The sequence below is a fragment of the Schistocerca piceifrons genome, chromosome X (genome assembly GCF_021461385.2).
Source record: "Schistocerca piceifrons isolate TAMUIC-IGC-003096 chromosome X, iqSchPice1.1, whole genome shotgun sequence".
NCBI lineage: Eukaryota > Metazoa > Arthropoda > Insecta > Orthoptera > Acrididae > Schistocerca > Schistocerca piceifrons.
The window spans coordinates 19,967,914-19,994,211 of NC_060149.1; the positions used below are offsets into that span (position 1 = coordinate 19,967,914).

At 42.1% G+C, this 26,298-nt stretch overlaps 1 protein-coding gene across 1 annotated transcript in view; it reads left to right on the forward strand.

Moving 5' to 3' along the window:
* Window positions 1-378: 378 nt before the first annotated feature.
* LOC124721452 (monocarboxylate transporter 3-like) overlaps window positions 379-26,298 on the forward strand; it is a 430,925-nt gene continuing 405,005 nt past the window's right edge. The window contains exon 1 of the mRNA XM_047246436.1: window positions 379-481. Coding sequence (XP_047102392.1) covers window positions 410-481 — 72 coding nt within the window. The 5' untranslated portion in view covers window positions 379-409. The remainder of the gene's footprint in view (window positions 482-26,298) is intronic.

Below are 26,298 nucleotides of genomic sequence, written 5' to 3' on the forward strand. Positions count from 1 at the left end.
TCATAATTTCATCTATCAAATCTTCCCATTGGTCTTCGACTGAATTCTTTCCGCTCTGTTCCAGTCAATCGTTTCCTCACGCTCTACCATCAGCAGGATTCGAGCTGGCTACCTCCGTGTCGAGTGCCACCGCACAGGCGTGCGTTAACGATAGCGGCTACGTGTCCCTTACGAAAGCGGTCTGGAAGGGTTTTGGGGGGGAGGGGGGGGGGGGGAAGTGACAGTGGTACACAAGAGTCCCCTCCGCCACGCAAAGTAAGGTAGGCGAGCGGGCAGCGGGGCCGTGCCCCCACCCGGTGCCCCTGGCAGGCGGCGCGCGACGCGGCTGCGCTCTGGCGGCGCGGGCCGGCGCTGCCCCACGCCAGTGTGCTGCCGCTGGCGGAATGCGCGACAGCCCGCAGCAGCCAGCATGTCGCGCGTCAGCATCGGCAGGCCCGCGGCGCGCACCCCCAACAGCACGCGGGTGCGCAAGATCAGCCGGGTACGTCCCGCCGCCGCTACTAACACAGCGCCGCCTAACCCTCGGGACAACTCGCCCCACCAGTTGTTTGAAAGCGCTATGTCACCACGACATTTCTCCTTTGTTTTAGAGCGTTTTGTTGCAGCCTACGAACTTCCTGAAGCGTAACCAGATTCACTTTCTATCGTACACGACAGTTACGAAAACGTAGCCATATATTTATGAGAATAACGTGTCCCATACCGTAATTAATTTTTTTTTTCAATATGAAGTTCAGTCGTTAGCTGCGTAATTGGAATATTTCGTTACATTTACTTGGTTTAGACACATTCATCTGTCATCTTCGGAATTTCGGAACACGGATATGTGTTAATGAAAGAATGATATGACGAATCGCAAAATCTAAATTGTGAATGCAAAAATTATGACCACAGATTTTGCGGAGCTGACGACTGAATTTTGTTTTGGAAAAAAAGTATATCGCAGTTACTGAAAAAATAAGAGCTACGAGTAAAATCATAATTTACGTGTTTTATTGGACATATGAACATAATAGTACACGTTTCGGACTTTCATCTGAGGCCTTTAACCTACAAAAGCCATCAACTGCACGCTATAAAAATAAATAAAACTTACGCTATTCATTTTGAGATTGAAACTCACACTTTTGTATGTGTACGTTTCTAAATAAAACATCGCTACCATCTTGAGCACACATACTTTTTTTCTTATTTTTGCCCAGACATGTTTCATCGAGGTTACATCATCATCAGTGGGTTTTTCATTTTCTTTCAATTGAATAACAGAAATATTACTCTTTACTGTCCGCACAATTACAAATTTTAGTCTTAAGAAATGCATTCACAAATTTGATAGCAGTCAAACATGCCATGATTTATGTAGTATTCTGTATTTTGTATTACAGTTGTTTTTCTATCAGTTTGTCACCTGCAACCTAGAGCAATTAATTTTGAAAATTATTTAAATCGAAAATTTACGCTTGAGAATAATGTGGTCAGCATTGTTTTATCCTAAGTCCTCACAGTATTTCCAGTCGCATATGTTCGACGTATATAATTTTCCACATTCTCTGGGTTGCAGATGACAAACAGTGAAAGAAAATCGACTGTAATACAAAATATAGAAAACCTTAAAAGCCGAAGCATTTGGTAATAATGTATATATAAGACTGAAATTTCTGTGTACTAATAGCAAAGAGCAGTTTTCGTATTATTTAACTGAAAGGGAATAAAAAAAGACCCACCGATGATGCTGTAACTTCAATAAAAAATGTCTACTTAAAAAAGAGAAAAAAACTGTTTGCTCAAGGTGGAATCGATACAAAAACAAATTTTATTTACACATAATCTAGCGTAACCTATTTTAGTCGCCTGCTTGCTGCTTCTGATGCCTGACTTTTGTTTATGAGCAGTTGAAATGCGCCCAACTGATGTTTCAAGTTCGGTATCTTGTTACTATAGTCATATTTTACAGTTGCGTCAGTAAATGTCGTCAGTAAAAGTGCAAGTTGTCAGAGGTTGTGAGGAAGCAGCCCTGACATGTTACAGACGCTGTTTATCTTCTTGTGGCATTATATTGTCGCACTTTCTAATCACTGCTCTGTTTTAAGCTTATGAAAACATTGAGGTAATTACATTAAAAAGTGTGCTTTGTGCTACGGCCTCACGCTATAAGATGATAAACAAAGCGTCCACAGAAAGCCTGACGCAGCTTGCTCGCGGCCTGTGGTAAGCTGCACTTTTACTGACAACGTTTGTAGACATTTCTGGAACATATGATTAATGTCGTTATATTTGGTTCCAGCATCAGTTAGAGCTACTCAGATGCTGGTAGACAAATGACAGACGTTAGCAGCAGCAACCAAACAACAACAATGATTGAGTTAGAATACGTTTCATCTTATAGCATGTGTTTTGCGTTGAAGTTAACCATACTAAGGCATCAGATGATGTGCGAAAGTCCGGAGCGGATAGTTCTACCCACTTTAACCAATAAAGATATATAAATTAATAATTTCATGAGATTCGCCGAGTCCATAAACATACAGTTACCGCAAATTTCCTTCTGTTGGAATCTACCTACATTTGTTTAACCTGTGATACTGAATTTTCACTCGTTTTGAAACACACGAGGAGCTATATCCTTAGGAAGTGTCACTAACACGTTTGCTTGGACATTACATATTTTTTGAGGATTCCCCCATGAGTAGAACTCAGTTTCTTGAAACTTCCTGGCAGATTAAAACTGTGTGCCCGACCGAGACTCGAACTCGGGATCTTTGCCTTTCGCGGGCAAGTGCTCTGCCATCTGAGCTACCGAAGCACGACTCACGCCCGGTCTCACAGCTTTACTTCTGCCAGTATCTCGTCTCCTACCTTCCAAACTTTACAGAAGCTCTCCTGCAAACCTTGCAGAACTAGCACTCCTGAAAGAAAGGATACTGCGGAGACATGGCTTAGCCACAGCCTGGGGGATGTTTCCAGAATGAGATTTTCACTCTGCGGCGGAGTGCGTGCTGATATGAAACTTCCTGGCAGATTAAAACTGTGTGCCCGACCGAGACAGAGTGAAAATCTCATTCTGGAAACATCCCCCAGGCTGTGGCTAAGCCATGTCTCCGTAGTATCCTTTCTTTCAGGAGTGCTAGTTCTGCAAGGTTTGCAGGAGAGCTTCTGTAAAGTTTGGAAGGTAGGAGACGAGATACTGGCAGAAGTAAAGCTGTGAGACCGGGCGTGAGTCGTGCTTCGGTAGCTCAGATGGTAGAGCACTTGCCCGCGAAAGGCAAAGATCCCGAGTTCGAGTCTCGGTCGGGGACACAGTTTTAATCTGCCAGGAAGTTTCATATCAGCGCGCACTCCGCTGCAGAGTGAAAATCTCATTCTGGACTCAGTTTGTTGTTTTTCCCTCTTTAATAATATACATTTCGGTGGCAGTCTGCTTGTCTTTATTTTATTGTCAAAGAATAAGTAAACATTGGATGAAAATGCTTACAAGTTATCAAGGGCGTACCGAGGATCTGAACTAGGCATGGGGGGGGGGGGGGGCAGGTCATACTAGTCTCAGGAAACAAGGACTCGAGACAACATACAGCACTTCTTATTAAATAAAACAGTAAACCAATGAAAAACTGCTTTTAATAAACATATTAAATACAAGAATGCACTTGTACAATCCGAGAAAACATGCAGAATTTCTTATTAAATAAAACAGTAAACTAGTGAAAAACTGCGAATATCTTCGGAGGGGGGGGGGGGGGGGGGGCAGCTGCTACCCCTCGCTGGGTACGCCCATGCAAGTTATACTAATGGTCATCATGTTATCATGTTTACAAAAATTGTTGCAGCACAAACATAAATCGTAATAACACATGTTAATTTTGCTGCCTGTGGTTCACACTACACCTGGTATTTCAATAAAGTTTGTCGTCTGCAGCTAATAGTATTTCCTTTCAGTGAACCGAAAATTTGCTCCTGAAGTGGAGTCACTGGTGTTTGAGCTATGTTTTTGAAGTACGGTACTTTTCTTAACAAAGTGAAAAATGGTCCTAAGATCTGCAGTTTCATCTTATGCCTGAATTTTAGCTTCACGGAAAGTACAGTGATTTAAGGAAGCCCATAGCTGGATATGATAAACAGTATTAAAACGTCAGCTCATGAACAACAAAATGTGTTTGTGCTAAAACACATTTTGTGAATGTGATGACCATATTTTCAAACTGTATGTAGTCTCGCCCAACATTTATTTACTATTTGACAGTAAAATAAAGGGAAACCAACTGATGATGGTGTAACATACCGAAAATTTGTATGGATAATGAAACAGGAACAAGAAATTATGTTTTGTTCAAATCAGAATCGTCATAATATATTTATTTTAGAACACTGTTCTTATGCAAAATTTTCTCGATTTTTCTTCTAAGCAGCAAATTTCGGCTTACATTGAATTAGTTCATTGAGTTCAGCAGGTAATATTGATAGATAATACTGCCGTATACCAACACCGACTCAAAGGAAGGCCTCGGCGCTTGTTGGTGACGTCACGTCAGCTAGGCACGGCGAACGCCAGGTCTGTTGCAGGCAGAAACGCCTGGGCGTGCTTATCACTATAAATCTCTTATTTTTGGGCAAAATGTTTGGTATTGTTTTGAATTCTGCAGTTTTATTTAGATGAAAGATTCTCTTACTATCGTAAAGCTACAAATGAAGATCATAGTTCTGTATTACTGAATCCTGTCGAAACAAACTTAGATCAATATGAGAAGATGCTTTGCCCATTGCAAGCTTCGGAAATTTTACATTCAAGCAACTATATTTACTTGATCCATTTTCTTATCGAAACTTACCCCAACCCCCTTACAATGAACTCGTTTCTTTTATTTATTTATTTTCGTTTCACATCGTCACTGGAAATGTAAACTAATTTACATGTGTAAATGTCCAGCTGTTGCCAGTCATTAGATTACAGTCGTTTTCAACGAAAGGAATTCTAAACAGGAAACAAAATAGCTTCATACATCGAAAATACTTCTGGGTTTTAACTTTTTTAAACATGCACATTAGAAAAGATAAATGTTCCCCTCTTGCAACTGAAAGGAGAAACTTTATGAGATAAAAAATTTTATTTGATAAAACAAGTATCTCTCTTTTGCCTCTTCTTCTGTCACCCACACCATCCCCAAACGTGTACAATCGCAAGATATTAACATTCAGCGCTCCTCACCCCATAGTCAACCAAGATACCTAAAGAAGAGCACCAATATGTTGACAGTTTCTTGTAAAAGCAACCCAGTACAAACGTAACTTCCTCAGATTTACAAATAAGGTAAAGAAGCACGAATTCTGTTGCTGCTGGACCATGAAGTTGTGTTTGTATGTCAAGCCTTAAAACAGGTGGAAAATTAAGTTCAGGAGTACACTATTTGTTAAGAAGTGTAATGAATTGCACAATTAATTGATTGCAGAAATCTCTCGGAACAATGTGTGTTGGTCAACTACCGCCAATAGTTTCACATTTTCCTGTGTCAGAGAGGGAGACACCACCATTATGAGTATGCCTGCAACAGACCTGGCGTTGGCCGTGCCTAGCTGACGTGACGTCACGAACGAGCGCCGAGGCCTTCCTTTGAGTCGGTGTTGCGTATACCCGACTTGACTCACTCTAACGTTTTTTTTTTTATTTTTTTTCCGAGTCGCAACTTGCATTTGCTAATGTCGTTCTAGAGCCAAGTTCTGCAGACATCACAGAAAAATATTAGACTATTTCATTTCTGAGCCGTTTATCATTCATTGCTGAATAAACGTCCCTAATACCGATACTAAAAGTCCATTGCACCAATCTGAAAAACCGCTTCTGAATACTCTTCACACGGTGTAGTTCGCTTTGCCTGCCGCGCTGCACATTCGTGCCTCGTGTTGAGACACCGAGAGGGTAACTCTTGGCCGAGCAACGAAAAATATTCGTGCTTAGCCAAGTTGTCCCATTGTGCAGTCCATGTCATGATAAAGATAATCACGCTTGATAGAAGAGGTTGCAGATCTTCTCAGAGGCTGCTAGAGTAGACAGTGAACTCGCGTTCCAGAGAATGATGGTTGACATCCCTCGTCAGGCCATTCAAATTTAGCTTTTCCCAGGATTACATAAAACGCTTAAGGCAAATTCCTGGACAGTTTCTTTCAAAGGACAAGGTCGATTTCCGTCCGTATCCTTGTTCAATACGATCTAGTGCTCCGTCGCTGATCAACAAATGGTTCAAACGGTTCTGAGCACTATGGGACTCAACTGCTGTGGTCATTAGTCCCCTAGAACGTAGAACTACTTAAACCTAACTAACCTAAGGACATCACACACACCCATGCCCGAGGCAGGATTCGAACCTGCGACCGTAGCAGCAGCGCGGCTCCGGACTGGAGCGCCTAGAACCGCAAGGCCACCGCGGCCGGCGCTGATCAAGAGATCGACGGAATGTTTTTTTTTTTTTTTTTTTTTTTTTTTTGTGGTTTTAGGGCGCACAACTTCAATGGTCATTAGCGCCCTGACTACTCTAAGAATGCACCGCGAGGCACAAGTTGACAACAACAACTAAAAGGGAAAACACAATAAAAGACAGACTGACAGGCATAGGATTAAAAAACATCATCAAATGTCCTTAGCGAGGTTTGTCAAATTGATAAAACAAAGAACACGAGCAGCTGCTCGTGGGTCATCCGCTAAAATGGCATCTAAAGTATTAGGCAGGTTAAGATCGAGGCGCAGTGTGGTAAGATCTGGACAGGACATTAAAATGTGTCTAACCGTCAGCAAGTGCCCACATGGGCAGAACGGCGCCGGCGCAGCCGTCAGCAGATGGCGATGGCTGAACCGGCAGTGTCCAATTCTTAACCTTGCTAAAACGACCTCCTCCCGCCGAGAAGGGCGTGAGGAGGACGTCCAAGCCTCGACGGAATGTGGAAGCTTACTATTCCTTTCTTCATACTCGGTATTGACCCGTGGAGTCAAAGGCCAGTGGCAACATGAGTTTCCTTTTCGCTATGGGTGCATTTGGCGCTGACACTGTACACGTGGGAAGTCCGCCCGACTTCGGCAGGAAGGCAGCTGACGGCGATAAAGCAGCGCAGTTCTTTGTTCCCAGTCCGTAAACAAGCGTGAAGAGTCTCCACACGCACTTCTAGTAGCTGCACGGCTCCCCACGTTCCCCTTGCGGAAGAGTTCGTTTTCTTCCAGAGCAGCGCGTACACGTTACATGTTATGGCGCGCGTGCGGTCTGTACCTAGATCTGCCAGGCACAAGCTTCTTCGTTTTCCAATGAAGTACTTGACACATGTTCAGGCTTCTTCCACGATCTGGTGGAATGCGATGGGTTCGCAGTTGCGATATTCATTGCGTAACGGAAAAAAACTTTCTACCATGTAGCCACTACATTTTTTTCTGTAAAGATTGCAGAACATTGTGGCTCAATTTTCAATGCAAACAGTTGATTTAATTAATTTCGAAAACATGCCTCATTTGCTAAAGAGTCATATGTGCGAACTGTGCAGTCCCAAACGGAAATTAAGGACACATTGGCTGTACGCCATTTAACAATATCAGAAGAAAGATTTCACACCTAATTACGGCAAAATAAACAGTAAGAGCAAGACCATGGCCAGCCACCAAAGCTAATGCAGAATGTTTTAAACGCTTTTCGAGAAATCGAAGATTTGTATCTTTTTGTCTTAGTTCATGAACGTAAATTAAGCTGTACGGAACCACATTCCGTTATGGTAGCCAACAGGGCATTGGAATGTTAAAATCGCTGATATGAGCTCTATTTTCAAAAAAAATCTGGAACTGATCATTAGTGTTTCGTCTTTGTGATGTCGTTCTTTTATGAATTTCGATCAATATGTGCCATTTTTGAAGTTCTTGAACCCTTTTTTATTTGCCATATCACTGCCATAGCGTTTGTCCTCTTATTTTAAATCCCCAAATGAATTAAATGAATTGTATCCATTGAAAATGGAGCTATAATGCTCTGAAACCTGTAGGGTAAATAAACAAGTTTGGTAGCTGCACGGTAAAATTTTCTTTCCCTTAAACTAAACTCATCGTCAAATTGCACACCGCACGTAGCAGCCTTCAAAACAGGTATCACGTGTTTACACCGTTTTCTTCCACGCGAAGATACACGTTTCAAAAGCGGTTTATTTTCCTGTAACTTGTAAAACTCCTGTTTTTACGAGCCAACAAGTCCCAGAATATTTTTGGCAGTAGTCGCGTAGCGCTGTTTGCTACGGCAGTAAAGTAGGAACCACCTTTGCTACTCCTCTGTGAGTTGGTAGGGACGGGGCCGGATTTTAACTAACGTTCTGCACAATATTTGTACAGTTATCGCAAGACTAGCCTGGCCGATAACGACTTCCCATTAGTGCCGCATCCTGATACTCTCCAGCTGCTGATAAGAAATGCTAATACATTTAAAACAGCTGTGATGCGCTGAACGTTAAGCCACCAGTGAGAAATTAATCTGAGCAAGAGTTTCACTTCCATTCAGATCTTTTTTTGTCCACGTAGTTTAATATGAATGCCAAACATTCAACATACTTCTGCCCTGGGAACTTGATGACAACAGCCTGTGTCTCACCTAATGCAGCCACTGTTCTGTATTTTACACGTCCCAGAAAGAAAGGTATTAATTTCCGGTGGTGAAAAAATTTAGCTTACTGTATTCATACTTCTTGGACCAGCATACAGCTAACAATGTACGTAATGGAGAGCAGAGTTAAATAGCGTAGTGCAATAATTTATTTGTTTGACAATAAAAACTATTGTACTTTCAACATTCAAGGTGTCAGATTCATCTTCTTTCAGTTCGAAACACGTGGGTACATTGGTAGTTGTGATGTAAGAAACGTGTGGGTATCTTGGAAGCAGACAGAGTACTATTATTTTTCAGTTTCCTTCTTGGCTTGTTATGAATTGCATTGGCTCTATACGCCTTTCAGTTTGGTTCTGCTATCTTGTTCCTTTCTACTCTTCAGCCATAATCGGTAACGGATGGGTAACGAGCAAGGTACAGAAAGCAAAAATTATGGAACCAAATGGGGAAAAGTTATTTATTACGTACAAAATAAAAAGAAAGAGATAAAGCTCTTTTCTTGAGTGGTCCTCTTAAGGAGAAGCACCTCTTGAGCCTTCAGAAACTATCAAAGGAATCATTTCTACATTTACCTTAAATTAATTAGATTAACTAAAAAAGACAAGAACGGTATTCAAATGAAGTGTTATAGAGGATTGCTTCCAGTTTCCTGTAATTATTATAATTAGCACATTTCGTTGTACGCACAATACATAAACTTACGTGAAGTCGATACGTAATACTTCCTGTAGGAACTACCACTGTCTCATCTACAGAATTAGTCAGTTCTCTGTGAGAGACTAATTTTTTTTCAAAATCTGTCAATTTTCATGTACACTCATGAAACAGAAATAACTATTTTTGTAGAAACTTTATGAGAGTGGATTCGTACAGGAACATTCTTTTCATTTTATGTAAGGAGAATCCAATATGACATCGTGATCATATTGATCACAATAAAAATAAACCGTAGGATTGGGAGCTTTATACATCTACATATGCACTCCCCTGTACAGAACGTGGAGGAGGCCACCCTGTATCAATGACAGCCCTTTCCCAGACCCCTTCCAACAATTCTACATTTCCATTCGCTTTCCCTGCAGTTGGTTTTACGTTTTCATCACATTTCATACCGCCTTTCAGTATTATCTCAACATACTTGTTCTGTGTGATGTGCTCCAGATGTTCAACACTAATTTTGTAATCGGGTACCAACACCGTCTTTTTCTTCGTTATGGACTTTATCTTGCAGTTATCCACATGTAAATAGAGGTACTATTTATTAAATCAGGAAGAAATTTTGTCCACGCAGATGTATGGGTTCATATCAATTGGAGCACAGCACGTCGTTAATAACGGAAAAATCTTCAGACGTTCAAGTAGCGTCTTATATACTTAAAGGAAATGTTACGGGAACATTACTGTTCACAGCATAAATAAATGATGCAATGAATGCCTTCAGATGTTCGATGAGGTCGGTCACGAATGATGCTGTTTACAGAAGTCATCGTTCTGGGAAATTGTAATGAAATGCAGGAAGACCTGAAGAGGATCGACGATTGGTGCAGAAACTCGCAGTTGACACTCAGTGCAAACAAATGTGGCGGTTTGGACACAAATACGTGCAAAGAATCGTTGTTGTTAGGTCACACCATTGCTGAACAATCATCGGAAACAGTCACATTCTTTAGATATTCAAAATTATGCGTTCGAAGCGATTTAAAATGGAAAGACCTCATAATGTTATTCGTGGGAAAGTCAGATATCAGACTGAGATTTACCGGAAGTGTAGTCCACCTACGAAGGACGCAGCCTATGAAACCCTCGTCTGATCAGTAACCGAGTACTGCTCTTTATTCTGGAACCCTTACCAGGTAGGATTGAAAGGAGAAATAGAGGACATCCAAAGAAGTGCAGTGCGTTTTTTCACGACTTAGTTTAATAAGCGCAAAAATATTATGGAGATGCTCAGACAGCTGTGCAGAAGCTAAAAGTGTGGTATGGTGCATCTCGGTGTGGTTTGCTATTAAAATTCTGAGAGCATACGTTCTCACAAGATTCGTGCAAAATGTTGCCCCCTTCTGCACATATTTCGTTAAAAGATCATGAAAGTGATGGTGGTAATACCCTCTGCCACATAAAGTAAGATGAATTGTGGAGTGTAGATTTAGATGGCTTATCACAGTTTTTCGTTTCCCGAGGCGCACGCTCTCCGCGTAACTTGAAGACGCTCCACGGTTTGCCTTTATAATCAGTCTGGCCAAGCACAAGTCGATCGTCGCTGATGAGTGGGCCATATGCGACACACCAACATCTGTGCTCACCTGCGCCCACAGCGACAGGAATGCCTCACTTCTGTGTGGAACTGTGCTACTTTGTTGGGTTTTCGAACATTGGTATGTAAAACTTAAGGACGAAAGTAACTTTCGCACGATGTGCAGTTGCCAAGTAACATAGCTCTATGAAACCTGGACAATACGTAGAAAAAAACTGCTGCAGTATAGTACAGAAGGTGATAGAGAAGTACGCAATGAGACGAACAGGAACGACATTTTTATTCAAAAACAATAATTACACTGAAATCATTCGATTTATGATGGTCCGCTGGACATTACAAAACGCAGGACAGGCCAACGCATGCTCTACAACGAGCTCCCATCCTGTGCTGTTCTTGTGGCAGGGCGTATCATTCCTCGCGTCTGACAGCTGCTAGTTGATCGTTGGTGAATGTGAACGTTCTGAAAAAAGTCTGCCCAACGCATACCAAACGTGCTCCACGAAATCCAAGTCGTGTGAATGGAAAGGCCAGTCCATTCGCCGAATATCCTCTCGTTCCAAGAGCTCTTCCAGCTGCACTGTTCGAAGCGGACGCACACTGGATTCCAATTCATAAAAATTCCCGATAAGAACAATATATTTAAAAAATTCTGATATTAGCTCAATGACGATGAATATGTCTGTTTAAACAAGTATAAGTAAGTATGTATAAATATGTATGTACGTATATATAAATAAGAAACAAAATGGTTCAAATGGCTCTGAGCACTATGGGACTTAACTTTTAAGGTCATCAGTCCCCTAGAACTTAGAACTACTTAAACCTAACTAACCTAAGGACATCACACACATCCATGCCCGAGGCAGGATTTGAACCTGCGACAGTAAAATAAGAAACAAGTAAACTGATTTCAGGAAGACAACCTACATGATGTGGTACTGCAATGTGCCTTCCTATTTACTGAGAATCTGTTCAACGACTAAATCTAGCCGGCCGGAGTAGCCGTGCGGTTCTGGACGCTACAGTCTGCAACCGAGCGACCGCTACGGTCGCAGGTTCGAATCCTGCCTCGGGCACGGATGTGTGTGATGTCCTTAGGTTAATTAGGTTTAAGTAGTTCTAAGTTCTAGGGGACTGATGACCACAGATGTTAAGTCCCATAGTGCTCAGAGCCATTGGAACCATTTTTTGAGGTATCCCATGACTTGTCACCGCACTGTAAATATGCTACTACTACTGGTCTCACTCCACGTTTTCGACATTCATTTCATTCGGAATTCAAGATTTCATTCATATTTATTTTTTGATTTTAGCCAGTCTTCTGTTCCATTTTTAAATGTGCATTACTACCGTTTAAATGTGAAAGTAATTTTGGAAATTTACCCTGATCGATTCTAGAGTAAATAATTTACATATCCTGTTACTGCCCTGCAAGGAAGTGTACTCCCCTCCATAAGAAAAAGTACAGGTGAACTGCTACGCCCAGTGTTTATCCGTCATGAAACATCGGATATTTGTGTCGTTGCTTCCTGAACGTTGCTGGAAAAATGCAGTGGGTCTCACATCTCGTACTTGCAATGAAGCCCAAACTGCCTTAGAAGCTATGCATGCGACTTATCAAAGGTAAACGACATACGTCATGCGTCACGTTATCACATCATTGCCGTTTCCCATGACGAGTCATCCCTACGATTGCTGGCGTTAGTTTAAGCTCCTAACTCCTTCATGCCAAAGTCGAAGTTCAAAATTATTTCAAATATATTTTTATATTGTTGTTCTATATAGACGTCAGATACCTGTTGTATTTCAAGGAAACGGGTTGCTGTGAAGAGCTCTTACGTTTGCTTGCTCAGCTGTGAGACACCACATGTTTTATTGTAAATATTGCTCGGAATATCTTAGAACTGTTCATAGTTCTCTGCCATCTATAGATCACTCCTTGTAGGCAATATTAGCCGTCAGATCAGTTACAAATCCGTTTTTGTAATGCATTTTTCTAGGTACGGTATTTAATTTACCCACAGCGTCCATTTATGATGTTGCAGTATTTGAACGTTGAGTTCTACGCTGAAGAGCCAGAGAAACTGAGAATTGCCAAAGTCCGTCGGAATACACAACGGACATGAATGGATGCAGGTGATCAGACAGGATGCTTACGTACGTGTCACCTGTCAGAGTCGTATCTAGACGTATGAAGGTCTTCCATATCACACCAACTGCTCGCGCCCCACAACATTACAGCTTGAATATTCCCCTGCTAACATGCAGGGTCCATGGATTGGTGAAGTTGTCTCCATACCTGTACACGTCCATCCGCTCGATACAATTTGAAACAAGACTCGTCCGAACAGGCAACATGTTTCCAGTAATCAACAGTTCAGTGTCAGTGTTGACGGGGCCAGGCGAGGCGTAAAGCACACGAGTGGGCCTTCAGTTCCGAAAGCCCATGTCAATTATGTTTCGTTGAATGCTTCGCACGCTGACACTAGTTGATGTTCCAACACTGAAATCTGTAGCAATTTGCAGAAGGTTTGAACTTCTGTCACGTTGAACGATTCTCTTCAGTCGCCGTTGGTCCCGTTCTTGCAGGATCTTTTCCCGGCCGCAGCGATGTCGGAGATTTGGTGTTTTACCGGATTCCTGATATTCACGATACGCTCATTTGATAGTCGTATGGGAAAGTCCCCACTTCATCTCTTCCTGAGAGATGCTGTGCCCTCGTGGGCCGACTATAACACCACGTTGAAAGTCACTTAAATGTTGATAACCTGCCATTGTGGCAGCAGTAATCGATCTAACTACTGCGCCAGACACTTGTCTTATATACGGGTTGCCGACCGCGGCACCGTATTCTGCCTGTTTACATATCTCCGTATTTGAATACACATGCCTATACCAGTTTCCTTTGCGCTTGAGTGTAATTCCGCTTTCCCTCTTGGAAAAGTAATTAGAAGTGATAGAATAAAAAACCTGACTAGCGTATGAAACTCTAGGAAAACAAAATCTATTTCAAACTTTTGTTCTTATGGAATAGGTATCCCAGAAATGAACTATTGCAGTATATGGAAACTGTGGTGCACGAATATCTCATGTGATGAGTAATTATTTTATCCTTCAGGTACGCAACTAGTTTGCCGTCACCCACATAAAGTTATCGATGCACCGCTCGTAGTGGGCACAGTGGAGTGTTCTGCATATGCAGACTATGACAGAGAGATTTGTACATCTTGTTCTCATAGAGGCGCGTGTCATCTCTAGTATGGCGTTTCATTGTTGGGCAAGTGCGGTCGATAGTGTCGCCCCTGTTTCCAAACAGCGATACATTTTTCAATACGACAATACATCTAATTATTGCACAGGCTCAGTGGGTGAACAGTTTAGAGTAGATATGTAGAGTGGCCAGCACATTCGCGATATCACTGTCCTATGAAGCAACTCTCACACGTGATAGACTTATACGTTTGGCCAGTCGATTTATTCCTTGTCCTGATATAAAAACACTGTGCTGTACATTGCCTCTCTGATTATACCAGAGTCAGGAATCTCATTAAAACTGTATTACGTCGAGCCACAACTGTACAGGAACGCGAAGGGAGCGCCAATACAATATCAGTTAATTCAGTCATCATATAATGAATATACTGCGAAAATAATTATTTAAATAAAAATGAACTTTTGATATAACGTGTTTTTAAATCGAACTAATACGTTTAAAATAATTTCTCCTAACCACATACAGATTCCTAGCCCCAGACAGGTTGCCCTGAAAATCTGTAATTGTGAAATTTTAATAGCTATGAAAATACTTATAAGATTGAAACGAAAAACGTGATATGCATGCATAGCAAGGAGGCGAACTATCAAGCATCAGTAAGCAGTGTAATGGCGAGGAAGTGAACTACTAATGCATCACTTATTTACTGCTTGCACCCTACGTTTTTCGTTTTAAATATTACAACTATATTCATAGCTGTTAAGAATTCACAATCACAGATTTTTAGGATTATCTGTATGACGTTAGGAATCTGTGTGGAGCTGGAAAAAATTATTTAACACTTTTTAGTCCAATTTAAAATCGTGGTATACTAAAAATCCATTTTCATTTATATAACTATTTTCTTCTTTTTGGTCTTGTGGCTGTGAAATTTTTCAATCGATTTCAAACATTTTGATGAGATTGGAACAGAGATATGTGGTTAATTTCAGGTTCATTTCAGCTTCTCTTCACCTCACTCTCTCCGAGAAATAGACCGTGAAGGCAAAAATGAGAGATATTACAGTTCATGCAAAGGCATACCAACAATCATTCCTCCCACGAACCATTCGCGACTGAAACAGGAAAAGAGAGAAATAACAGAAGTAACCTCCGCGACACACCAGACAGATAGAGAGTTAATATCGCATTATCATCCATTTCTGAGCTATGTTGAGAATTTAAAGCCTCTAGATCACTGAGAAATTAGTTTAAAATCAATTACAAAATTTGTACCGAATGGATGGACAGACAGGCAACAAAGCTATACCAATCTCCTCTTCCCCCCTTCTCTCTCTCTGCTCATCCTGTCGCATACCGCCTGGAACGCATTCCTGCTAGCTCTACCCGCGCTACACGTCAGTCTTACAGGTCAGCCAAAATGTCAAATGTGAGGCATTACCAAACATTTTCATCCCCCGCCCTCCACCGAAAAGCCAGACAAAAAAGCGAGTTAATATTGCATGTCGTCCTGTTCTGAGCTTTGTTTAAAGTCTCTAGTTCATTGGGAAGCTGATTCGAAATCAATAGCAAATGTTATTTAAATAAACAGACGGACAGACAAGAGAGTGACCTAATAAAGATGTGGAAAAATTCAAAGTGTGAAGATGTACACTGAAGTGACATGGTGTGGTTTAATTAATGTAAAGTGGTTATGATAAAAAAAGAGTAATTATTTATGATGTCAGGCAGATGCAAAAGTTACATCAGGATCCATGTCCCAAATCAGGTTCGGCCTATAAAATTTTGAAGGAGTTCGGATCTGTGCTACATGGTCTTAGGTCAGTATGGGACCAGGAAGACATTAACACTTGCGTATTAATAGTCTGAAGAGGAAGCTGTAGATTATTATAATCTCCGTTTCAGAGATCGGCATTTCAGGTCAGTACATGTCTGGAATTAGTACGAAATACTACTGAGCCTTGAAAGGAAATAGGTTCACTGTACTTGAAGAACTATCACGTCGAAAGAATCTTCAAGGAGGTGGGCTCAGCGAATGTAGCGCACATAGTGTTCCGTGGGTTTATACTTAATTTGAATCAGTCAAATAACTTGAAATAATCTGCCTGATGGTGCTACGTTTTCCTTGTCTGGCGGCAGGTGCACTATTTGTAATTGAAAAGTTAGCAGCTGACAATGGCCTCTGCCCATGGCGGCGCTTGACTCCTCCTGATTATTCAACAGTCTTACTGTTGCCTTGTTCTTCCACCAGTGTCCTTAGAAGTTTTCCGTTTTGTCTTCCACCGAGCTGTTTAATTCGCACGTTTCATTGTTAACGTCTCGATCGCGATCTTTTTCGAGGTGCTTCATTTGCATTCAAATTAGTAGTCGTTTGATGAAAGGAGTAAAGAACAGTGTTTATTCTCTTCTTTGCAAATTCTTGTTGCGTGAGGCCGGTCTTCTGTTCTTAAAGCGCATCTAAAACGACGAGTCCTGCTTCCGCATGTTCGTTTCATCAGTGACCATATGCTTCTTTCTATTTCCTTTTCCTGAAGTGCTGAAGAAACATTCATCCATTAGGGACCTTGTCCTACGAGGACTGGACTTGACGTGATCATAGTAATTTGCTCGTCTTCTTCAGAGTGAAGTTTACACTCACGTAGTTTCTCTGCCACAGCTATACTATCGACTGGAATAGTCCGGGTTAGGATGGCTCGGGTGAGCTGGCTTCCAATACTCGTGATCTGGGTTTGTATGGTTTCCCTAAATATTTTCACAGTGAATACTGGGATAGTTCCTTAAACAATGCCACGTCCCATATCTCTTTCCAAACATATCCAACTGAACTAGTGCTGCGCTCCTGATTATCTCGACATTGATGGGCTGTGACAATTCTTGTCCTTTATTTCATTGGAATACATTTTGCGGGGCTTGTGGGTGGTTTTCTTACTGCTCGTTCTGTAATGGGCTGTGATTGCAAATTTTTGACAGTTTGCGCAATTTATTTCATGATGTGGTTACTCTATCCATAAGGTTATCACCTAATATTCCTGCCTCCAGATACTTGAATATGCTAATTCTTGGTGCTTTGGTTGCATAAAGCCTAATATCCCCTAACAGGTATTGGCCAGTGAAATCGAGGTTGTAGAGCGTGATTTCGGTTTTAGTTCTGCCATCGGCCGGGAAGCGCACAGATTGGCACACTGGACTCTCATTCGGGCGGACGACGTTTTAAATCCCGGTCCGGCCATCCGGTTTTCCGTGATTTCCCCACATCGCTTAAGGCAATTGCTGGGATGCTTCCTTTGAAAGGGCACAGGTGATTTCTTTCCCCATCCTTTCTTGATCCGTTCTTCTACAGCATCTTCAATGACCACGTTGTCGAAAGAAAATTAGACACTAATCTTCCTTCCTTTGAGTTCTGCTGAAACACAGACGGGTACTACATAAGACCTTTACAAGTTAAACTTGATTTTACTGACTGTTTTATGTCATCAGCGCCACGTCGTCGAATGTAATGACGTAGGACAGCTAACATATTTACTAGGTAGGTTGAAGATTGGTCAGTATGTTCGACACGCAAAGCTTTATAGTGCAGTTACTAGTGTGCTTTCGTAACGGACATAGGAATACTCAGTTCTTCTTCGATCTGCTCTCCGTGGGACTGCTACGGTCGCAGGTTCGAATCCTGCCTCGGGCATGGATGTGTGGTGGTGGTGGTGGTGGTGGTGGTGGTTGTGGTGGTTAGTGTTTAACGTCCCGTCGACAACGAGGTCATTAGAGACGGAGCTCATGCTCGGGTTAGGGAAGGATTGAGAAGGAAATCGGCCGTGCCCTTTCAAAGGAACCATCCCGGCATTTGTCTGAAGCGATTTAGGAAAATCACGGAAAACCTAAATCAGGATGGCTGGAGACGGGATTGAACCGTCGTCCTCCCGAATGCGAGTCCAGTGTGCTAGCATGGATGTGTGTGATGTCTTTAGGTTAGTTAGGTTTAAGTAGTTCTAAGTTCTAGGGGACTGATGACCACAGAAGTTAAGTCCCATAGTGCTCAGAGCCATTTGAACCATTTTTGCTCTCCGTGGCCAACCGCCGATTGGCACAGGATAAGTCCTCGATATCGCGACTACAACAGGGCGGCTTCCATGCAGCCTTTTAACGACAATTGAGACGCTGATAATGAAAGAAATAATGGATTCAGTTTAGAGAACCGAAATTAACAGCGTTCAAAGAGTATATTTTGACAAATTTGTCTTCTTGGCAAGCTACACTGTGACGTCTGCATTATCTCCACTTTATGCTGATGGAGACAATATATATAGTTATAGTTCACTCATTGTATCTTACGCTCAATACAGCCCCTTCGATATTCAGGTTTGCAATAATCGTCCTATAACATTTTGACCGAAATACGAGCTCTGTTATGGAAATTAGCTGTAGGAAATTTGAAGTGCGATTAATCACTGAAGTTCAAAATACTCAACATTTATTTCTTCACAGTATTTTCCGAATGGAGGAATATTAATGCCCACCTGCTCCTTCTTTCAGTGGAATTTTTGGTCATTTGAACGGTGTGCAACGGCGTATAATGACATTTTGAGCGATGAATCGTTATCGAGGCCGTAGACATTTGAAGCCAGAGTTTTGAAAGACATGGCTTGTAAAAAAGGAATGAGGTTAGGATTTAACGCCGTGCTGAGGACGAGGTGCATCTCTGCTTCTCGAAGATTCTGAGCCATCTTCAGGCCGCATACTAAACATATTAGCTATTCTGCATCATTCCAGCCAATGACGTGGCGCTAATATCGTAAAACAATGAGTACAATCAAGTTAAATTTGCAGAGGTCTTGTATAGCGCCAGTTTGTGTATCAGCAGAAGTAATATCAAAATCACGCTTTGCAACCTCAATTCCAAGCTAAAAATTACAAGCACACTTAATAACCAAGGATTTATTTCTATCATTCTTATTTACCAATAGTTCACGTCAAATTAATATAATTTGGATATCTCTCCCTTGAGAGAGAAGGTCTTGGACGGTGCGTTAGCTCTGATTCTTGACGCTTTGACAACATGCTCTTGTGCCTGGATGAGGGAAGAGAAAGAGGGGCGTAACAGCTCTGCGTTGTAATAGATAACTTATCAACGCCCAGCTGTTCCAGAAGAGAACATGTGTAGCTCGTATTTCGCATCCCACGTACAGCTCATTGAAACAAAAGCAGGCGCCTACCGTTATCACCAGGCTCGGCAGATTTTGGAAAGCTAGAGTGGTGCTCTCACTACTGCACCCAACGCCTTGCTTGTACTCTGTCCGTGAACTGAAAGGTGTGATACTGTTTTTGTCATAAAGTTTGTACCTCAGTAACAACTTACTCAGGTTTCTACGTGCGCACAATTTTAATGCTTTAGATTCATTTTTTGTTAATCATCTTGTACTAGGAAGAATCTATCTATGTACTTCCTATATAGTCAACATCATGTCAACATTATCACCACCGTTACGTGCTATGTGCGCTGTTCCTTACTGCCTCCACTTTCTGCGATCGACTGCTTCCTCCTGCAGGTTGTTGTTATTATATCCTTTAAGCAGATCGTCGAGAATATGAATTCACTTAGTTCTTGCCTTCTCTTCCCCTTCACATATCCTTTTTATAATTCTATCATGCTTCTCCGTTGCACGCCCAGTCTAATTTCTATTCCTGCGTTCAGTTACAAATAGTAACTGCCTGTATTCCTGCACTCTCTGCGCCATCTGTCTGTTATTCTGTCTTTCCACGGTGTGTTTTCAATTCTCCGCCACGTTCACATTTCAAAAGCCTCCCAACTTTCTGTCAATCTTCCAAACGGTCCAAGTTCAGGAATAGTGTTGTAGGGCACTCGAGACACTTCGTAAATCTTTTCCTTAATCGCATTTCCGGAATGCTGTGCAAAATCGCCCCATTCTCAGGGAATGCCACCTTTGCAACTGCTGTGCACGATTTGATATCTGTATAGTGCATCCAGTTGCTTTCTATTCTACTCCCTAAGTATTTAAAATATTCCGTATATTGTAATTTCTCTCCATTAAGAATTATTTTTACCGTTTCATATTCCCCTAAAGACATTATTTACTTTTGCTTGCATTTATTTCAATTCTACAAGCTTTACCATCATTCATTAAATGTGTTGTAAGAGCTGTTACTTAATTTTCATCATCAGGTAATAGAGCATATACGAGAATATTATTAAGTTGCTTGTCAGTTGTAATCGTTATGCAAATTGTTGCCTACTGATGAAAAGGTTTCTGGTGCTGCAGTTCGGTACTGATGAACAAACAGCTGTACACAAATGTGCTGTATGTACAGTATTCGAGGTGCAGCACATGTTTCGAAGACAACCAGACAACACGTACACTGAGCTCTCCCAATGCGCCAGCTTCCATTGCGGATCACGTCAAAAACCTCGGCATGTCACCAAGCATTTTGGAAAGAAAGAAAGTATCTTAAAACATTGCTCGCTGGGTGACCCCGAGGGGTAGTTTCACTTGCCTAAAGGGGAAGAGTTTATTTGCTCCCTACAAAATGGTCCCCTTCATCGCGGTAAGTGATAGTTGTGTCGTTAGTGTATTTGTTGCCCGCATCTCGTGGTTGTGCGGTAGCGTTCTCGCTTCCCACGCCCGGGTTCCCGGGTTCGATTCCCGGCGGGGTCAGGGATTTTCTCTGCCTCGTGATGGCTGGGTGTTGTGTGCTGTCCTTAGGTTAGTTAGGTTTAAGTCGTTCTAAGTTCTAGGGGACTGGTGACCATAGATGTTAAGTCCCATAGTGCTCAGAGCCATTTGTGTATTTGTTGAGTGTAGGTGACAGTAACAGATGTGTGTTGCATTATGGTGAAAGAACGGTACGGGAAAACCCAGTGCTGGCGCATAATCTCCTACTCGTCAATTACACATAGGAGGTTGCCGAGTTTAACGTCCTCATCTGACGGACGAATCACCATTATAGTGTCACACGTCTTCACTTCATGAGACAATGCCGCGAGGTCTGCAATTTAATCCAGGACATTAGCACAAACTCTGGTGATCAAGAACTCTACGCCGCCACCTCTCTTCCCCCCTGCCGGCCAAATAGTAGCGGCGAAAATTTATTTCACCATCAGGATTGGAACCGGCTACCTCCGAGTCGAGCGCCACGATACAGGCTACCATTCTGTAAAATACGCTTGCCGGATTTCTGTTGGAGAGTCGCCACAACAGTTTATACACAACGCTGCTCCTCAAGTGCTAATTGTAACTGAAAAAATAGTACTGTGTTAGGATTACTACGACGTATTAAAATTCTACCTAGCACGGAAGAAAAACATTCCAGATCTAAGGAATTAAGCTGTTTCATAAAAAAAGGACCTTTTAACCTTTCGCAGTTCCAACCTCAGATTCAGCCAAAGAACAGGCCGTACTTAGCTACAGGTACGCTTAAAAACAGAAACCCTTTAGCTGTCAAATTACTCTGCCAAATGCGTTATACAAGTTTTTTTTTAAAAAAAAGTATTTTCCTACAGGAGGTAGTATTGGCCCAAACCATAAGAAAAGTCCCTATGCTTGTGTGTGCAGCACCACTATCTGTTGAGATGCGGGCCATTTTGCATGTGACTAGTGAAGTGTCAGACGTGGCAGGATTCACAAGAGATAGCACGGTACATTACCTCAATATGCAAGTGCAGTCAGATGCAAATCCTCCAGCAGTCATAGACGCGAGGCATCAAGATCGCTTCAGTATAAGTGATTGAGTAGAAATTGTCTGTGAGAGACTTATGGGCCATACACTTTACCGAACAGATTAACAGGTGTCACCGATTTCTGCGCGATGGAGCACTAATGGAGAATGTTACGCCTACAGAAAGACATTGACTGTGGTTTATGCATGCCGTGGCACCACCCAATTTCCATTGATCATGCGACAGTATCTCACTGAAACGTTACATGACCGATGGATTGATTGAGGAGACCCGGTAACATAGCCTCCCCGTTCACCGGACCTGTATCCGTTGGATTTCCGGCTTCTGGGACTGATTGGTGTATGCCCAAATCATCGACAATATGCTGATGTTACAGGAGGTCCTTATCAATGCGCGTGACAGTCCGAATGAAGTGGGGCGAGATGTATCTGAAAGAGTGCGAAAAAGGGCTGAAGGATGTGTTAACATCATGAAAACAACATGCTGCATGTCTGTAGTGTATGCTTCTACGTAAGAGAAAGACGAGAATGAGAGGACTGATTGGGTTATACGTCAACAGGTGTTGGTGTCAAAGCATATCGTTAAAGAAAATTTCCTTATAGTTTTTACCAGTAATAGCACCTGCTGGATTATGTGACGCTCGTTTTAAACATCATTATATTTAGCTCTCCAACATTACGTATAAAGGCCTCCTCTCGACTTTTCCTTGCATCACGCATCCTGAATGCTTTTTCGTGTAATCTACTCACGTTCAATTATGTCGTCTTCTCGATCTTGTATTATGTCTTGGTTTTCAGCAAAGAGTTTCCCACAAACTACTGTAAGCTTCCTTATTTTGTGATATTGAATGCTTAGTTCTGGTAACCCTGTTCAGTTTTCCAAATCCACTCCGTGCCATTTTTACTTTTATGTTAATTTCTTTCCCTGTCCATTCAGTAATTGTCATCAACTGTCCTGAAAATAGGTCTCATCCGTAGAGTCAGTGATTTCATTGCTAATTTGTACTATCTTCTTTTCGAAACGTTTGTATAATATTTCATATTTTTATCGATTTCCAAGTCGGCTTTCAAACTTGGTCTATCAAGTTCATCCATTCGTTAACGAAGTTTATATGCTCTTGAGTTAAACAGTACAATATCGTCAACACATCGAAAGTGGTTGAACCGAAACTGAAAGAGCTGAAAAAAAATAAGTAGCCTGGTCTGGGTGAACTCTCAGTTCGATTTTACAGGGAGTAATCTACGGCACTGGCCCCTTACTTAACTTTAACTTATCGCGAGTCTCTCACCCAGTACAAAGTCCAAAGCAAATGGAAAAGTGCAGGTGGCACCCTTAAAGAAGAACTGTAAAAGAAAGGACCCGCAAAATTACACACCAATATCCATAACATCGGTTTGCTGCATAATTCTTGAACATATTCTGGATTCGAATATAATACACTTTCGTGAGACTTCTGCCTCAAATCAGCACGGATCTAGTAACCATCGCTCGTGGTAAACGTACCTTTCTCAGACGATTTCCTGCGAACCATAGATGAAGGGCGACAGGCAGATTCCATATTCCTGGATTTCAGGTGCCCCACTGCAGACGGTTAACGAAGGTCCGAGCATAAGGATTGAATCGACGAGACTGTATCAAGCAGCACATTATTAATGCTGTATTCGAACATTACGGTATAGTTTTTCTGCTCATCTGCATTACTTACATTCTCTTTTCACATTCAGAGTATGCTGCCATTCCAGCGATCTTTCTTTAATTCTGGTACAGTCCTGAATCGAGTGAACGCTAACTACGATCACTTGACCCAACGAAGAGAGGCTCGTTTCGTCACGGGATCGCTTAGTCGGCACGAGAGCTTTGCGGACATGATCAGAAAACTCCACTGGCAGACGTTACAACAGAGACGTTGAGTATCACGGAGATATTTACTATTTAAATATCGAGAGAGCACTTTCCGGTAAGAGTCGGACAACATTAATTCCCCCCCACATACGTCTTGCGTAATGACCACGAGAAAAAAATTCGAGAAATTAGAGCCAATACAGAGACTTACCGACAACCATTCTTCTGACTCGCTATTCGGGAGTGGAACAGGGTTGGATGGCTCAATTAGTGGTTCAAAAATGATGGATGTAATGTTCGATCTTCAAGTACTGCACAAGCTGTGTCACGTCGGCTGAACACTCCATGTCCCCCCGTTCAAAAAGTCAAAAAGTGCTGAGAACAACTGTGAAACGGTATCTCTAGTGGGTCTCCAGGCTGTCGTCGGTGCAGATGGTCCTCGCAATTAGCAACGTCTGTAGCCTCAAACATGAACATGGTACACAATTACTCTCGTGTGGAAGTTAAAATGTGTTTCCATCAATGGTTCATTCGTCATCTCTCTTCCGCATGGCTTTACAAACGTTCCCACAAAGTTTCATTGACCTACGGTAACTCGTTTTTGATGGGGACCCTATCAAGTAGCAAAATTTTAGTTACAACCACCCGGTAAATGTTAGAGGTTACGCTTGTCGAGTAACGTCTGCGACATATTAATTATTGTATACTCAGTTATATGTTGTGAAATTCATTATTTGTTGTCTGATGTGGAAGTTAATTTTTCACTAAAACGTGTTGAATTGCAATCCATGTACTTCCATTTCTTGGATTCCTACCAAAATAAATGTTCATACAATCACTTGTAGAAAACAACAACCTACCAGTTACACATTGTATTATGTGTAAATGGAATGCAAGTTCAGTTAGCTTTCGTTGCGAAAGTTGTCTGAAGGTCTATTTATAGTGCTGCACGTTCACAGCTGAAAAAATACTGAAGATATATGATTCAGAAGGCATTTTACCAACCGACTGCAATTTCGAATATTGGCAGAAACCATATTGTTATATTTTCATCCTTTTAACGTTGGCGTGGCAAAGAACTAATTTTTATACCAATATTATGTGACGTACAAAGCCACCTTGTTGCAACAGAAACTTGACAGTAGCTAACTGGAAGCGTGTAGTGTGCTCCGAAGGGTCGCTGTTTTGCCTCTTCTCAAATAATGCGCAGCCAATGGAGCGTTTAACCTGCAGTTCATGTGGAGAGAGTGGTTCAGGCCAGCGGTGGTTCACTGATTCGGAGTGTTTTACGAACCATGACCTGGGTCCACCGATTCAGAGTTGAACCAGGATGCTTATTGCATCATCCTCGAATACTGGGTGTTGTCCTATCTTGTGCATCTTCATTATGAGTGTGCTGTCGGCCACCTCCGTAGCCGAACTGCTAACGTTGCCGACCTTGGCGTCGAAGGACCTGGGTTAGATTCCCTTTTACCCCTCAGATTTTTTCTGAGGCTGGGAGGTGTGGAATGGCGTCCTCTCAGTTCTTGAGAGGCTTGAATAAAGAAGCAGCGGCATCATCAGTATTCATCTACTGGCAATAACGGCTGGAAGGGATGGCGACACGCTGATCACATGTCCCACGATCATAGGCCGCAAGCTCCTTGTACCACGTTGTAGGCAGCTGTCAGACAGTCAGAGCATGCCTAAGGGCTAATCTGTGGGCGGTGTTAACGGTTACGTGTCTGCAGCAGGCACCTGCGTCTTAGAAAATGGCAACAGCCGTGTTCACAGGGCTGCACACGTGCGTTTGTGGTTGTGACAAACACTCAGGCGCTTCGATTGACCCGGAAAATTACCCTGTTGTAATCCCTTCAGTATTGTCTCAGACTGTTTGAGACAGCGGCTGAAACGCAACAGTCAACATCCTCGAAATTTGGTGGCTCTGCCAGATCTAATCAGCAATCAGTGGCGTGCCTGAAGACACTTATGGACTCTCTTCCTGGTCTATTTGAGGACATTTTCGTGTTTAGCGGCGGTACTAGTGCGAAATCCCTGTGCGTCATAAACGTTCTGCACGGTGTATTTATATAATCTACGTCTACATCTACATGGTTATTCTGCAATTCACACTTAAGTGCCTGGCAGAGGGTTCATCGAACCATTTTCATACTACTTATCTACCATTCCACTCTCGAATGGCGCGTGGGAAAAAGGAACACCTAAATCTTTCCGTTCGAGCTCTGATTTCTCTTATTTTATTATGATGACCCTACGTAGGTGGGTGTCAAAATATTTACGCATTCGGAAGAGAAAGTTGGTGATTAAAATTTCGTAAATAGATACGCCGCAAAAAAAACCGCCTTTGTTTCAGTGACTGCCACCCCAACTCGCGTATCATATCAGTGACACTCTCACCCCTATTGCGCGATAACACGAAGCGAGCTGCCCTTCTTTGCACTTTTTCGATGTCCTCCGTCAATCCTACCTGGTAAGGATCCCATACCGCGCAGCAATATTCCAGCAGAGGACGGAGAAGTGTAATGGAGGCTGTCTCTTTAGTGAGTTTGTCGCATCTTCCAAGTGTTCTGCCAACAAAGCGCAGTCTTTGTTTCGCCTTCTCCGCAATATTATCTATGTGGTCTTTCCAATTTAAGTTGTTCGTAATTGTAATTCCTAGGTTTTTAGTCGAATTGACAGCCCT